The sequence below is a fragment of the Dermacentor andersoni genome, chromosome 11 (genome assembly GCF_023375885.2).
Source record: "Dermacentor andersoni chromosome 11, qqDerAnde1_hic_scaffold, whole genome shotgun sequence".
In the NCBI taxonomy this organism is placed as follows: domain Eukaryota; kingdom Metazoa; phylum Arthropoda; class Arachnida; order Ixodida; family Ixodidae; genus Dermacentor; species Dermacentor andersoni.
In genome coordinates this window covers 8,165,330-8,181,204 of record NC_092824.1, presented here as the reverse complement: position 1 = coordinate 8,181,204, position 15,875 = coordinate 8,165,330, and the positions used below count along the sequence as shown (strand labels likewise).

Here is a 15,875-nt window from a genome sequence, read left to right as displayed (position 1 = left end):
AGATTTAGTTTATTTGTAGAGGGTTCAGTTTGCTAATATGACTGTGAGCATTACTTGCCTATTTTGTTTATAATAATTTAAGGTATCGGTTGTCTGTGGCAATGACACGCAAAAATTTCAAATTTTGCTGCAGTGTAACAGGGGTGCCATCTGTCACCGCTTTGGTGATATGTGCCCTTCACCATAGCAATGACAGACGGCACCACTTTTTTGTTGCAATAATATTAGAATTGCATCTCCGAATGTTGGGTCAAATGCAATAAGCTTTGATGGTTAGTGTTTTCAATTGGTCTAACTTTAAGCCTTTTTAGCTTGCCCGCTTGCTTGCATGTTTGCTTGATCTTGCTTGTGTGATGGCGAAGACAGTGTTTTTTTCCAGAAGAGGGTTGTAGCGCCGAAAAAGACAACACATCGCAAGCGAGACGGGACAGGCGCAACTTCCAACTGTTTATTCAGCGCGTATGCGAATGAATATAAGGACAAATCAAGATAGGTAGCAAGAACCACACATGCGTGCAAGGGTTTTTACAAAAAAGCGGATAAAAGATAGGTGAGGCACACACGTATCTCACGCCCGTGTATCTAAAAAAGCAGTTTTATTCTTATAAATGAAGATAGATGGGGCGCTACCACAATCGCTACAGTTTCTTTTAATATAGAAGGCCTCCAACAGTTCACGGGCTGTCTAGTCCTTACTTCTGTTTAAAACCTTTGCTTCTTTCACCCTTGCCACACACTTAATCTTCCTTTCTTCTCCGCAGGCTTTACAATGATGCGGTAGATGTGAACCAGTGCCATTTTGTAAATCCCAATTATGTTCCGCTAATCGGCCGTTAATACAACGGCCGGTTTGTCCAATGTACTTCTTTCCGCATGTGAGAGGTATCTGATATACGACTCCCACGGCACATTTGACAAGCGGAGCTGCATGTCTCTTTTTACATTCAGTTTTGTTTACCTTGTTGGGATCAGTTTTAACGCACAAGCCAGCCAGTTTCTTTGGGGCGGAAAAAACCACAGGAACCTTATATTTTGTCGCCACATGCTTCAAATTGTGCGCTACCTTATGGGTGTATGGGATGACAACCAATCTACTTTTGCTTTTGGTGACGTCATCTTGGTCGCCCTTTTTTCTACTTTCTCTCTTCAATTTTCGCAGCAAGGCTTCAGCTACTCCAGTTAAGATCGAGGTTGGAAAGCCTGCTTATTCCAACTTCCGAATCTGGGTGTGAAAATGGCAACAAGATTTCTTCAGCGACGCTTCCAGGCACATCTGAGCAATGGCGCGCTTTACTGTCTTTGAATGGGAGGAATCATAGGGCATTAGTTCTTTTTGTGCGCGAGGGTGATACATCCAGCAAAAGCTTTGGTCATTAAGGGTGATGTCAATGTCTAAAAACTGCAATCTGTTGCCTTGGGCAAGCTCATGGGTGAAGTCCAAACCTTTTCCAAGTAGTTAAATACCAGATAAAACTTATTCCACTATTTGTGGGTAACATGAGGAAACCTGTTTCCTTAAATTAATAAAAAAATCGTCAACATATGTAAAAGTTTTCAGCACTTTGGCTTTGTCAAATGGACAGGTCACTGGCGGATACTTTTGACGAAGCCAAAGCGCTAAAAACTTTTAGGTATGTTGACGATTTTTTAATTATCTTAAAGTAACAGGTTTCCTCATCTTACCCACAAATAGTGGAAGAAGTTTTATCTGGTTTTAAACTACTTGGAAAAGGTTTGGACTTCACCCATGAGCTTGCCCAAGGCAACAGATTGCAGTTTTTAGACATTGACATCACCCTTAAAGACCAAAGCTTTTACTGAATGTATCGCCCTCGCGTACAAAAAGAACTAATGCCTTATGATTCCTCCCATTCAAAGACAGTAAAGCGCGCCATTGCTCAGATGTGCCTTGAAGCGTCGCTGAAGAAATCTTGTTGCCATTTTCACACCCAGATTCGGAAGTTGGAAAAAGCAGGCTTTCCAACCTCGATCTTAACTGAAGCCTTGCTGCGAAAATTGAAGAGAGAAAGTAGAAAAAAGGGCGACCAAGATGACGTCACCAAAAGCAAAAGTAGATTGGTTGTCATCTCGTACACCCATAAGGTAGCGCACAATTTGAAGCATGTGGCGACAAAATATAAGGTTCCTGTGTTTTTTTCCACCCCAAAGAAACTGGCTGGCTTGTGCATTAAAACTGATCCCAACGAAGTAAACAAAACTGAATGTAAAAAGAGACATGCGGAAAGAAGTACATCGGACAAACCGGCAACGACCGATTAGCGGAACATAATGACACTGGTTCTCATCTGCCGCATCATTGTAAAGCCTGTGGAGAAGAAAGGAAGATTAAGTGTGTGGCAAGGCTGAAAGAAGCAAAGGTTTTAAACAGAAGTAGGGACCAGACAGCCTGTGAACTGTCGGAGGCCTTCTATATATATAATTAAAAGAAACAGTAGCAATTGTGTTAGCGCCCCATCTATCTCCATTTATAAGAATGAAACTGCTTTTTTAGATACATGGGCATGAGATACGTGCGTGCCTCACCTATCTTTTATCGGCTTTTTTTGTAAAAACCCTCGCACGCATGTGTGGTTCTTGCTACCTATCTTGATTTGTCCTTATATTCATTCGCATACGCGGTGAATAAACAGTTGGAAGTTGCGCCTGTCCCGTCTCGCTCGCTATGTGTTGTCCTTTTCGGCGCTACAACCCCCTTCTGGAAACATGCACCAACTAGCCCCCCAACAAGTATTACACAGTGTTTTTTGTTTTTATCTAGGTCCAGCTTAATGTTTCTTTGGTCCTTGAACATTACTTTGTCAGGGTCTCACCAGTCCTTAAAATCCCTTGAATAGTTTCCTTAAAGGATCCCTGAATTGATTTGGTCAAATTTTGTGAAAGCGTAGGGTACAGCTACAGTAAAATATTAGTGCCACAATTTAAGGGAAGCATCTCGTGTAAGTGAGCTGCGAACAATTATAAGTTACCCTCCTACTTAGCCATGCTTTTCCTCCTCAACTTGTTCGCCGAGTGATCGCGGCTAAGCTCCACCTTCACTGGCTGTGCGTCGTGCACATCTACTTCCTGTTATCTTGGAGCCAGCACGCTAAGCATCTCCAACCTCACCGCTAGCAGCCTGGCCATCTATCTCCAGCGAGAGCTGCCCAAGCAGCGTGCATTGTGAGCGTTCTGTCGCAGTGCGGAGTGTGTCTGGTATTCCGGTAAGCGCAGGTGAGCTGGGCATTCTGGCAGATGGGCGGAGGTGTAAACTAAAGCCCCTTCATACTACTACTGCTGTGATGAAGGTGCTTTGGCGTGAACGTGAGTGGCCTGGGCGATCTGCATGGTGTAGCCCTCATGGTGGTGCAGAGCTTAACCAGCCAAACACAGAATAACTATTGCTGTAACCAAGTAACCAAAATGACGTGTTCCAGATTGTGCTCCTGCAGAAAATTTCCACCAGCAGCCCCCCCCCCCCCCCCAAAGTAGAATACACTTAGTTACTGCTATATTAGCTCTGTATTTGTCTGGTTGAGCTCTGTGCCACCAGGTGGCTGCACCGTGTGCAGGTCATTCATGTGTATGCCACTCACCCGGTAAAACGCCCAGTCCCACTTTCTCTAGAGTTTACCCAAATACCGCACATGCTAAAACTCTCTATTGTAGTAGTAATCCTCCAGCATTGGCTGAAATCCTGGCATCAATCGGACACCGGCAGCCTGATGTGCTGCAGCCACTCTGCTCGTCTACTGCCTTGCAGAGGGACATATTGCCAAATGCTACGTTTGCAGCCCACAACGCAACAAGGGTGAACCATGGTGCTCGCGAAAAGAAAGCTTGAGACCAACACTGATCGCGCAGCTCGTGTTTACGTGGAGTACATTGTAACACAAGCATATGACACTTGCTGTTTGTTGGAAGTGCTTGGGTGTAGTGATAAATTGTCTTTGTGTATCCTCTTTCTGTTACTTTTTTTATAGAAGCAAGATAACCAATATTTCAACTGTTATGAACAACATTTGTTCACTGTAAAGTTGAAAAAATTATCGATGACGCGACCTGGGTAGCCAATCGGGATAGCTCTCCCAGCTAATGGCAGTTAGACCAAATGCAGCAATTAGGATAGAGCGGCTGTAAACTCAGGGGAGCAGCGTCACTGCATTCAGTAGTGATGTGCGTATTTAAAACCTTATAATAAATTATAAGGCTTAAATGGTATCACCTAATGATCAGAAGGACCTACTGTAACGACTCTATATGTTTGCACAAAATTAACAAGATTGTTTCAGGGTCCTTTTACGAGCTTCTGCGAACTTTGCTTATGCAGAGCATTGGCGAGCCCTCGACACAGATGACACTGAACACGTTTCACTTTGCGGGTCGAGGCGAGATGAACGTGACTCTGGGGATCCCGCGGATGAGGGAGATCCTCATGGTAGCCAGTGCCAACATTGCGACTCCAACCATGGACCTACATTTACTACCACAGCCAGACATTGAGCAGCGTGCTGAGGAGCTACGAGTCAAGATCACATCTATCAACCTTACACAGGTGCTTTTTCCTGGAAACCACCCACTCTTAAGTCATGTAGATCCTCTTTGATGATTGAATTGGGGTCCAAAAAGGCATCAAAGGAAGATAGGTAAGGCAGAACATGCCACTAGTCTAGGTCTGAGTGTCTTGTATGCTATTTCAGGGCACATTACTGTCTTGTCCTTGATTTGATAATGAAGGGTTTGCTGACTGCACTGTACTGTTCAAATTGACTTCATGCAGTAGCGCTAGTCCATTTGTGGTTGATTCGAGAAATGGCAAACGACGGGGTCCTTCAGTAGCTGCCCTTTTCTCATTGATTTGCAAGGGCCATGAGGTGTGCAGATGCTGCACTAGTGTGACTCCTGGAGATGGTTTCACTTACGTGGTATTTAACGAGACTCATCACTAGAGACATTGAACAGTGCTCTTGCCACTGTGCGAAGATGGCGAGCTTGGCACAACAACTAAAATGCTGTCGGCTGTATAAGTTGATGCATCTGGTGCCAAGTCATGTAAAATCTTGTGAAACTAAAGCTATCTCCAGAAGTTATCGCCAGAGAATACTACCCTGGCACTTGCATTAACGCCATCTTGTATGGCACCGTGCATGGCACTTTTTAGAACTGGCTCAGATTGTGCAGAAATGCTGTAGATGGGAGGGTAAAAATCAATTGTTAGCAAAAGGTAGCATGTTTCCTGTACATTCACTGCCCCCCCCCCCCCCCCCCTTGCCAACAAACAGTGGTCATTGGTGTCACCATCGGGATCAGTCGCACGTTGGTCAACAGTTTGAATGACTTGGTTAGGGCCAATTTAAGAATCAAAAAGTCTCAAATGTGTGGGTATAACCTTGATCGTATTGACCAAAAAGCCAAATTAATGGAAGTCTGCTATGTATGTAACATGAAGATTCAGTGGGGGACCTGCATGCCATCATCCTCCCATGTGGCTGCTTCCTTGCCCACAACCTTTCTTAGGTGGAGGAAGTCTCTTTGGAGACCTAGATCTTGGGCAACCCATGCACCAGCCATCACTTGTACCTGGGATCAACCATGCAAAGACAATGATCCACTGTCTGAAGTGATCCACTCCTGCATCTACAGCAGATGCCCATTGTGTACTTCAGGCATGACGTGGCACAAAGGCCGTCCGCAAAAGTGCACTTAAGAATGTTAACTTAGGAATTGACTAACCTAACAACTATGAACGATGGCTTATGGACAGTGCATTTCATAAGTCTATGCAACGAGCCTGCATGCTTTGATAGAATTTAGTTCCCACATTGTACCACATGGTAAAACAGCTGAAAAAAAAAGGGGGTTAAGTAATGTAAGACAGAAGTATGTAATTCGTGTAGTGTACCGGCTTACTCGATAATAACTAAATACTAAATTGGGCTGCAAGTAGCTACCAACTGCACTGTCATATGTCAAGCCAAAGATGCTGTAAAAGCTTAGTTCTTGACCACTTTTATGTAATGTAATGAGCTATTCGCATGTGGAATATTCTAAACCACTACTAGCATTTAGCATCCAACACTTGTGATGGCGTGACTGCGTCTTAGGCGAGAGGACAGTGCTAGTGCAGATTCCAACGGTGAATATCTTGATTGTGCATGCTGCAGGTTGTGCCATCATTGTTCCACTATGTGTCTAGCAAACAGTTCAATCTTTTTCTTCTTGTTCACTGCTTGGCAACCACTCTCCCAGGTGCTCGAGGAAGTGTCTGTCAAGGAAATGCTACACGTCAAGGGAAGATCGTAAGTGATTGTTTTGTTGCTATAGTCATTTCGGGGTGAACAGTGTGCATCACACTGTACTCAATGGGGCACCTGCCATCTACAGTAGGACTCCAATTGAGTTTTCACTTGTAATCGAGGCATGCTTGTAATAAATGGCATATGTTTTCAAAAGAAAAACATAACCAAATTAATCCGTACGCATACCTGCCAACTCTTACAATGTTATAGTAAAATGCCCAATCTTTAGTGATTCATTTCGATTGTTATATCAGCATCTATAATTTTATGTTCTCTGTTCGTATCCAGCTTATGGCAAAACTCGTTTCAAAAGAATGCAATACATTCACCGAGCGATATTTCAAAGCTTTGTATTTCGGACGTAGACACAGCAGGGCCACCTACTCGTACATATAACCTATTTATGACGACGACTGAAATGCTGGCCACTGTTATGTAATAACATTTGATAAGCTACACAGACTTATCTGTTTTTCTGCGGCTCAGATTGTTGCTGCTGCGACTTAGAATCAAAAGCCTATTGAAAAGCACCCCTACAGAACAAAGTTAGCACATTTTTTTTAATGAACAGCTAATATCTTGAGTAATGAATAGGGGTGTGTGAATACTCAATCACTGAATCGAATAGCGAACGTTCAAATAATTTGATTTGTGAATATTTGATTCTTGAATATTTGATATTATTTAGTGCCGAGACCCGCGAAGTGTCGTGTGTGCCCTTGTGCTTGATGCCGCCCAAGTGAGCGTTTCACTTTGTTTCCGATACAAAAGGAGCACTGAGCGTGCCGCGGACGGCTTGGCCTGGCTGACGCAGTCGGGGACTTTGTCACTGCGAGCGCTCCCCAATGTTGGCCCATTGCAGGGATCACACATGCACAATGCCCGTGCGCCGCAATTCACAGCGTGGCACTGCGACGGCTGACTCTGTCTCTGTCGGTACAATGTTCGGCGGGGTCAGCGGGGCCGACTGAAATTATAACGAGGCATGGACAGAGGGAAGAGAAACGAAAACACCGTGTAATTCGGAAAGTGCAAAAGCATGTGTGAAGATAGAGAAGATTAGCCGCTGATGGGCAAGCAGATTATGTTGGATACGTGGCGACGAAGTTGATGTCGCTTCAACAGCCGTCGATCTAACCCGCATGCATTATTGATCACTGATGAGCTCCTCATACGAACATATTAGTGGGAAATATTCCACAATAGCTTGTGGTCCGTCACCACATCGGCCAGAGGGGAATTTTTGTCACAATCACACTGCCTAGGCACTTAGGCCTAATCGGCACTGCTTCATTGGGTGTTGGCGACAAACGTTCAGGTTTGGTGCCAAACCGACACTGATCTATTCGCAGCGGCTGCGCAACACTATAGTCGGATACAACTTTAGAAAAAAGGGGGCGTTTACTCTTCCGAGGCGGAGGCACACGAACATCCACTAATGGGCGCGCACTCTGGACTAACGTCATGAGCCGGAAGCCGGTGACCCCACTGACGGAGAAGATAGCCACCCGCGCTTCGAACTGGGCGAGGTCGTGTCAGCTGTGCGTTTCAGCCCCTCATCAGAGTGAATTCCAGAACTGTTTGTGATGGTCTATCATGCCGGAAATATTACTGCGAGCTTACGATGCGGCATTTGTGCAGCGTGCGTTTATTCTGAGCCGTGATCCTGCGAAGGAACATTGCAGCGAGCATCGCTGGTGCTGCGCTACGCTTTGCCTGAAAACAGGATCCCGTGACGACCGCTACAAACACGCATTCTGCGTGTTTGTTCCATGTTGTTTTATTTCGCTCCCGAGTGAAGTTACGTCGAGAAAAGTTTTCCAAAGACTGGTGCCTACTGTTAGCGGCGGGTGTGTTCGTATACTACACTTTGATCTTAGCCAAAAGGCCGAGAAGGCTGTGTCGCTGTGTTTTTCGGGGTGACGTGATGGAGCAAAACCATTCTCAGGAGAAATCAGAAAAGTGTGCGCACATGAAACAAACCTACGAGTGTCTCAACAGAAAATATTTGCAGGAGAAGCCTTCAACGCAAAGATTTGTCGCCGTCAACTTAGCGTGACCGGTCATTGTCAGCAGTGAGATAGCCGAGCGTCTAGCGAGGGTGTTCGAGCGTTGTGTAGCAGCGTCGATTGATTGCTGTCCACCAGTGCTCACTGCACGCGCAAGCTGTAGAATGCATGCTGTTAAATTGTGAAAACCCAAAACCCAAAAATATAAATTTTATGCTATTTAAAACCAAGAGTATTTATTTAAAACGATGAATGAAGCCTTTTTGTACCTTGCTGCCTCGACTGTATTCTCGCCCCAGGTTTGTAATGGTTGCGATAAATGCATTGCTTTATATAAGTACTTTTTCAAAAGCAACTGATTCATTTTAATCTTGGAAAACAGGTAGTAGATACGCTGTGTACATGTGAACAAGCGCAAAAGCCTTGCAGAGATGCTCTTTCTACTTTTGTCACTTGCAATGAAGCTAAAGAGCAGACAATGGGCAGCGTTGTAGAAGGCACGGGGTTATTTTTCTGTCGCTATCCGGCATGTGCTGTAGCACATGAGAGTCCTACTAAACCAGTCATCAAAATACAAAAGCCTTTATTTATACCAAGAATTACGCGCTTCAGGAGCACGATTTTTCGAGTGGGACTATTTGAGTCGTGGAGGCAATCGGCTGTCGCGCTTCGGTCATCTGGGCGGGGCCTCCCCTTTTTTCTAAAGTTGTATCCGACTATAGGAAAGCCAACAAACTGCCTCACAAATAGAAGCAAGAGACGGCGGAGGAAAAAGGGGGCGATAGTGAGTGTGCCGTGACTCTCCACATTTCAGATTCTTTGGCAAATCATGCCAAACAAGTCAATGAAGACTGTGGTGCCTGCTCTTTACCATTGGCGCCGGCTAGGCGGGGAGTAGTGATCTAGCCATGTGATGCACGTTCCTTTCACCTGTCGCACAGATTGGCCTTATGATAACCCAACAGCCATAAAGTTAATTTAGCCCTTCAGTGTTTTGGAGAATAACTGTAAAGAAAAACTCTAAGCAATAAGTAAATGACATCCGCAAAACACAGCTCTGCTGTTATACTGAGAACCTCATTGGTATTCAGTACAACAGAACGTCACTAATTCATTAGTTTCAGAGGAAAGAAGAAAGCACTTGGTTCTATTCAACATAAATTCCATCGATAAAAAAAATATATATTTTCCAGACCTTCATACGTAAGAAATGAGCTGTAATCAGTGCTGGCGTACTAATTTGGTGCTCCCTTTAGTAAGAGTGGACCATACTGTATACCTTGATTTCCATGTGCCTAAGTTACTATCTTCCAACGTTCTTGTTATGCAATACTAGGAGACTCGGAAGCATGTGCAGTACTGTATTTCCTTGCCCAAAATTTGTAAGCAATAATCGTGAATAATTTTCTGATATTTCTTGTTCAAGTCGATATTCGTTTTTTTTTTTTCTTGATCCAATTCAATATTCGATTTCATATCTACTATTCAGTATTCACGCACCTCTAACGAAAACGTTTTTGGTAACTTCCAGTAAATTTTAGTGTTTTCTGCAAAACGGTTGTTAGCCGGGCTCATTGGTACGACGGCATAACATAGTCTTTTCTGGCTTCGACTGCAGTATTCTTCAATTCTTAAGGTTGCCAGGTCTGCATATGTGTTCTGTAAATTCCTTGCACCTGGCAGACAAGCTTACAGGGCCCTAGAATGACTTTTGTGAAAGTTGGTAAATGCGTCTGGTTTTGCCTGCAACAGTAGCTCAGTGGCTTTATTGCATTCGACTGCTGAGTGTAAGGCTGTGAGTTTGATTCCCGGCCACAGCAAATGCAGTCCAATGGAGTAGTACGCAAAAATGCTTGTACGTCACACTTTCGGTGCATTCTAAAGAACCCCACGTAGCTGAAAGTAATCCGTGGCCCTGTGCTACGGTATCTCTCATGGCCTGTGTGAATTGCTTTAGGACATTAAGTGGGATTTGTGGTGCAGTAAGTAAATGCATGCAGACAAGATAAACAAGATGGATAGCATGAATGCTGACTATTACCTTCTGTGGAACCTGGTTATTTCTAATTCCAAGGGGACCGGAAATTTATTCAGATATAACGGGGTTCAAACTAAGGAGAGCCCCTTTGAGTATTGCACCCAATCAATGTCTCCTTGCAGCATGTGAAGCCAAAATTGTGAGTGGGTCTGCTTTGAAAAAGTCTTATCATTCCTCCATCAGCGCACGATGACACGTGCCGAAGAGGGCCTAGGTTTCTTACTAAGTTCAAGTGCGATAGGCTCAAGCCTTGCACACCGTTTGCTGTGGGTAGGAGGGTGAGCCGAGAAGCATGGTGGCTTGATACATGCGGTCCTCCCACATGCCCAGTCACATTATCAAACACGCATTGGGGGACGTGGCCGTGGCTGTGTGGCTGAGTGCATACATGGGTCATGCACCATATCGTGGAGGTATCTGCTGCGGGTACTGAGACTGGGCGAGCCGAGATGGCAGGTTTCTTCACGTGTGCTGTCTTCTTGGGAAGTTCCTTGTGAACATGATCCTGAAAGTCGTGGAGAGAAGTCCTCTTAGGTACCCTTTTGTTCGAGGGTTATCATGTTTCGACTCCAGAGAAATGTCTAAGATAGACATGTGTCTTTGGAAGCTAAATGTTGTTCTTAACTGCTTAAAAAACAACTAGCTTCTCTCTGAGCACAAGTGAGATATTGTGTGTACGCGGTACATTCAGTTCTGCCAAGAAAAATGGCATGAACTACAAAACTATGAAAGAGGCCAGGAACGTCTTGACGTTCTCTTCGTGTGCCTGTTGAAGCATGACCTTTTGTTCTTGATGTTATAGCAAGTGCTGAAGGTCCTATTGCTTAGCCATGGGCAGGCATCAGTATAAAGTGGTTTCAGTGAAAATAAGCCGGTTGTGGTCGAAAATATGACGGAGCTCTCATATATATATAATATATATCAACTATAGATATCAGTTTAGACGTGCCAATTTCTTTTTATGCAAGATTATCGAGGGCTGACTTACTCATGTACTGCTCTTACTGATATAATATGCCATGCCTCAATTAGTATGGCTAGAATGACTAGAATATAACTTTTTGCAAATTTTGAGGAATGCTTGCAATTTGGACAGTGCATAAAAAAGTTAGGTGGCATTCCAAGGATCAATGATTGTTGGTGCTCAATTAATTTCCAATTGATGCAGTCACTCGGAGATCTATACAATGCTTACAAGTCAACACTAAAGCCACTGAAAGCCATGATATGTTGGATGTGCTTGGAGTGCTTTACATGGGGCACGGCCATGACACGTGCTTTTTCACTTTTCTTACCTCCCCCCTCCCCTAGAGAGCGGTATCGCCGGTATCGCGTCCACTTTCAGTTTTTGCCTCGGCGAGCATACCGCAAGAAGCTGCAGGCCACACCGGCACGCATTCTGCGCTACATGGAGACCACTTTTCTCCGGAGGCTCATTGATTCCATCAAGCGCAAAATGGAGCAGGTCTCCTCAGAGAGGTGAGTTTTGGGATTTATTTATTCTGCACTTACTTTCCAGACCTGAAGGTATTAAAGAAAGGAGTAGTACGTACAAAATAACAAATAAATACATCTGCAGCAGTAAAGTCTCTTCTGAAACTTTTATTGCAATGTCTAACAAATTTATTGCAGAGTGACGAACGTCAAAAAAAAAAAAAGTTGCAGTTTTGCTTGAAAGGCGAAGCATCGATTGCGACAGCAAATTAAGCAATATCAGTGTGGCAGCATCAGTGAGCGAATTGACCTTCATGCTGTCTCGCTTCAACGTGGACTAAACGTCGAAAGCACAGTGCATATGGAGCTACCGGCACTGGGCGCACTTTGTCCTGATTGCAGATCGCTTTCAAGACAAGGTGCTCGTGTGGGTGTTCACTTTGTCCGCATCACAGATCGCTTTCAAGATACGGTGGCCGTGCCAGAAGCAGCAGCCGTCGGAGTAGAACTCCCCTCTTTCTTACCTCCCCCCACCCCCTGTGCCTCGCGCAAAAGACGACTGCACGTTTCTGCCCCGTCTTCCTTCCTTGCACGCTCGATATTGAGCCACAATCGTCGGTTGACCCTTGCGAGTCAGTGGTCAGCCTGTGTCGACAGGGCAAAAGTTCGTTTTATAGGCCCGCCTTGGAAAAAAAAAAAAAAAGAACTGCTGCTAATTTCATCCGCTGTAGCCGATAGTCTGTTGTAGCGCGGTCCATTAAAAGTGAACTTTGTCGCATTGATAAAATAGGTAGAACAAACTAAGCTTGAGATATGGTCCGTTATATCCGAAAGTCTGTTGTATGTGGGTTCATTGCAACGACCATTGACTGCATTAATGATAATTGGACAATTAGTGTGAAAAAAGTAGGCGAGGTGTAAGTTCCTGCGAGGGTGGCTCCTCAGTGGTTGTTGCAGGAGATGCTCACTAGGGGAGCACACACACATGCAAGGTAAAGCCCCTCGATAAACAAGCTTCAAGCTAGCACCATTCTTTCATCTAGTCATCGTCCTCAACCTCGCACGCTTCCACTGTATTACTCGCGACAACTGTGGACAACAGACTGTCTGGTTTGCTTTACACAGTAGCAAAACTTTGAATCACGAAACTAACCTTATATAAGGTGAACCTGTGCTTACAAAAGCGAGTGTCACTCAAAGCACAACGATAGCGGCGAGCACAGTTGACGATTCTCGAAATCTGATCTGCAGGTCAAGTGTGTCAGCTTTTATACGTGACCCGTTGAAGGTTCCACTGTAATCGCTGGTGCTCGCATACCTTCCACAAAGTACAACACAGGTAAAAAATAGAATAAACGATAACATTTGAGGAAGTCCCAAATGATGCAGGTGGATCTTGCGCTGAATGATAATGATAAATGGTTAGTGGGTGAAATGGTGCTGTTGGGAATAAGGACAAACAAGTACTACCCATGTCAGTATCAGACACTCGTCATCCCTTTCTTTCTTCAAGTGTTCTCTTTATAGATACACAAAGTGTAGCTAGCACGCTCTTATGCATCACTTCTCTGTATAGTCGAATCTCGTTAATTCAAACTCTAAGGGGGACCAGAAATTTTAGAATAAAACAGAGTTCATACTAAGGAGAACCCCATTAAATGTAGCATACAATCGGTCATGCAGTACAGCGTGCAAAAGCAGAACTGTCATTGGGCTATTTTCTGCATCACATCAGCACGTGAAGACACGTGCCGGAAAATGCCTAGGTTCTGCATAAAATTGAAGTGCGATAAGATGATCGTGCCTCGCGTGCTGTTTGCTGTGAGTGCAAAGAAAAACGTGTGAGGGTGAGCCGAGAAGGATCGTGGCTTGACGCGTGCAATTTTGAAGATGATGTGATCGAGTGCACGCTGGGAGAATTGGGATAGGGCCTAGGTGAGTGCGGTAATATGATCAAGCACCCACTAGAGGCACCTTTCTTCTCCTTTCCAAGCCGGATGAAAACGGAGGGTGCACAACACTCTGCTTGCTCCGGTTTGGTCTCGGCTTGCCAGGACTCTTTCCTTGGCTTTCTTGCGGCATGCAAAATTATGGTAGTTAGCGATGCATCGAACCTTCGCCTTTCTTTCTTTCTTTCTTTCTTTATTGATTTATTTAAGACAATGAACAGATTGTCTTAGGGGACACGGCTAAAGGCAAACATTTGCCTGACTAGGCCGTGCCACCCGTACATTGGCAGCAACATGGCAGTGGCAGGCTTTCAGGAGGTCACACATGAAATTATAGTACACATTTTCAACACTTGAGTACACAATTCGCGTAAGAAGAAAGAAAAAAGGTTAAAGTTTATACAGTTTTCTAATCAATTGTAGCACAACAACAACAACAGGAAAAAAGAAAAAAAAAAGCATGTACGAAATTTTCCATACCTGTAGCTGAAAGGTCAAAGCTTACACAGTTTTCTAAAAACAACAAGAAACATGTACAAAATTTTCTATACCTGAAGTTGTACATTTCTATTAGTCTTCAGATAGTAACAATTCTTTTACCGTTTTCTTAAAGTTTTGATTTGAAATTCCAGAATTTAGCAGGTCCAATACCAAGGGGTAGTCGTTTAGAAGGTTAGGAAGTTGAACTGCTAGTTTTTGATCTCCGTATTTTGTTCTGCAACGTGGTTTTCCTATCAGAGTTTTTCTGACGTTATAGCTTGTCGTTCTGCCATGGTATTTACTTTGGAAGGAACATTTGTCTTCCCAGAATTGCCGTGAAATTTCGAGGAATAATTTGTAAGTGTGAAGTTTTGATGCTGTTAATATTTTATATTTGTTATAGTATGGTTTAGTGGTATCAGTTAGATTTAGATTTGTCCTAAAAGCGGTCCATGGGAGTGAGAAATGTTGTTCGAATAATAGTATGTGGTTTTAAAGCGAAGCTTTCTTTGCCTTTTCCTTCAAATTTCCCACTGCTGTGGCTGCTGCTATTCTGCACACTGCGTCAGGGGTTAGTTCAGAGCGTGTATATACATGGAAGGAATATGCTCAAGTAAAACTCTAGCTTGGGCTAGTTGGTTCATGCTTGAAGTAGTAAAGGCAAGGCGCAGAAGAAGAACAAGAAGACTCAAGAAGAAGAACACAAACGACAGGACCGGTGCCACTCGAGACTGGCAAGCTGAGACGGCGATCAGGTTGACGCACAAAATGGCAGGATCGGTGCGAAAGCTTTGTTAAAAGAAAGGGCCCAATGTAGAAGAAATATGCTCAAGTAAAACTCTTGCTTGGGCTAGTTGGTTCATGCTTGAAGCAGTAAGGGCAAGGCGCAGAAGACCAGGACTCAAGAAGAACACAAACGACAGGACCGGCGCCACTCGAGACTGGCAAGCTGAGACGGCGATCAGGTTGACGCACAAAATGGCAGGATCGGTGCGAAAGCTTTGTTAAAACAAAGGGCCCAATGTAGAAGAAATATGCTCAAGTAAAACTCTTGCTTGGGCTAGTTGGTTCATGCTTGAAGTAGTGAAGGCAAGGCGCAGAAGACCAGGACTCAAGAAGAAGAAGAAGAAGAACAGCAGGACCGGTGCCACTCGAGACTGGCAAGCTGAGACGGCGATCAGGTTGACGCACAAAATGGCAGGATCGGTGCGAAAGCTTTGTTGAAAGAAAGGGCCCAATGTAGAAGAAATATGCTTAAGTAAAACTCTTGCTTGGGCTAGTTGGTTCATGCTTGAAGTAGTAAAGGCAAGGCGCAGAAGACCAGGACTCAAGAAGAAGAACACAAACGACAGGACTGGCACCACTGGAGACTGGCAAGCTGAGACGGCGATCAGGTTGACGCACAAAATGGCAGGATCGGTGCAAAAGCTTTGTTGAAAGAAAGGGCCCAATGTAGAAGAAATATGCTCAAGTAAAACTCTTGCTTGGGCTAGTTGGTTCATGCTTGAAGCAGTAAGGGCAAGGCGCAGAAGACCAGGACTCAAGAAGAAGAACACAAACGACAGGACCGGCGCCACTCGAGACTGGCAAGCTGAGACGGCGATCAGGTTGACGAACAAAATGGCAGGATCGGTGCGAAAGCTTTGTTGAAAGAAAGGGCCCAATGTAG

The 15,875-nt window shown here is 44.4% G+C and overlaps 1 protein-coding gene across 1 annotated transcript in view; it reads left to right on the top strand.

The window, feature by feature from the left end:
- Polr1A (RNA polymerase I subunit RpI1) overlaps positions 1 to 15,875 on the top strand; it is a 329,206-nt gene that overhangs the window by 246,219 nt on the left and 67,112 nt on the right. Inside the window, exons 22-24 of the mRNA XM_050167857.3 lie at positions 4,328 to 4,552; positions 6,247 to 6,296; positions 11,655 to 11,822. Of these exons, the coding sequence (XP_050023814.2) occupies positions 4,328 to 4,552; positions 6,247 to 6,296; positions 11,655 to 11,822 (443 nt within the window). The remainder of the gene's footprint in view (positions 1 to 4,327; positions 4,553 to 6,246; positions 6,297 to 11,654; positions 11,823 to 15,875) is intronic.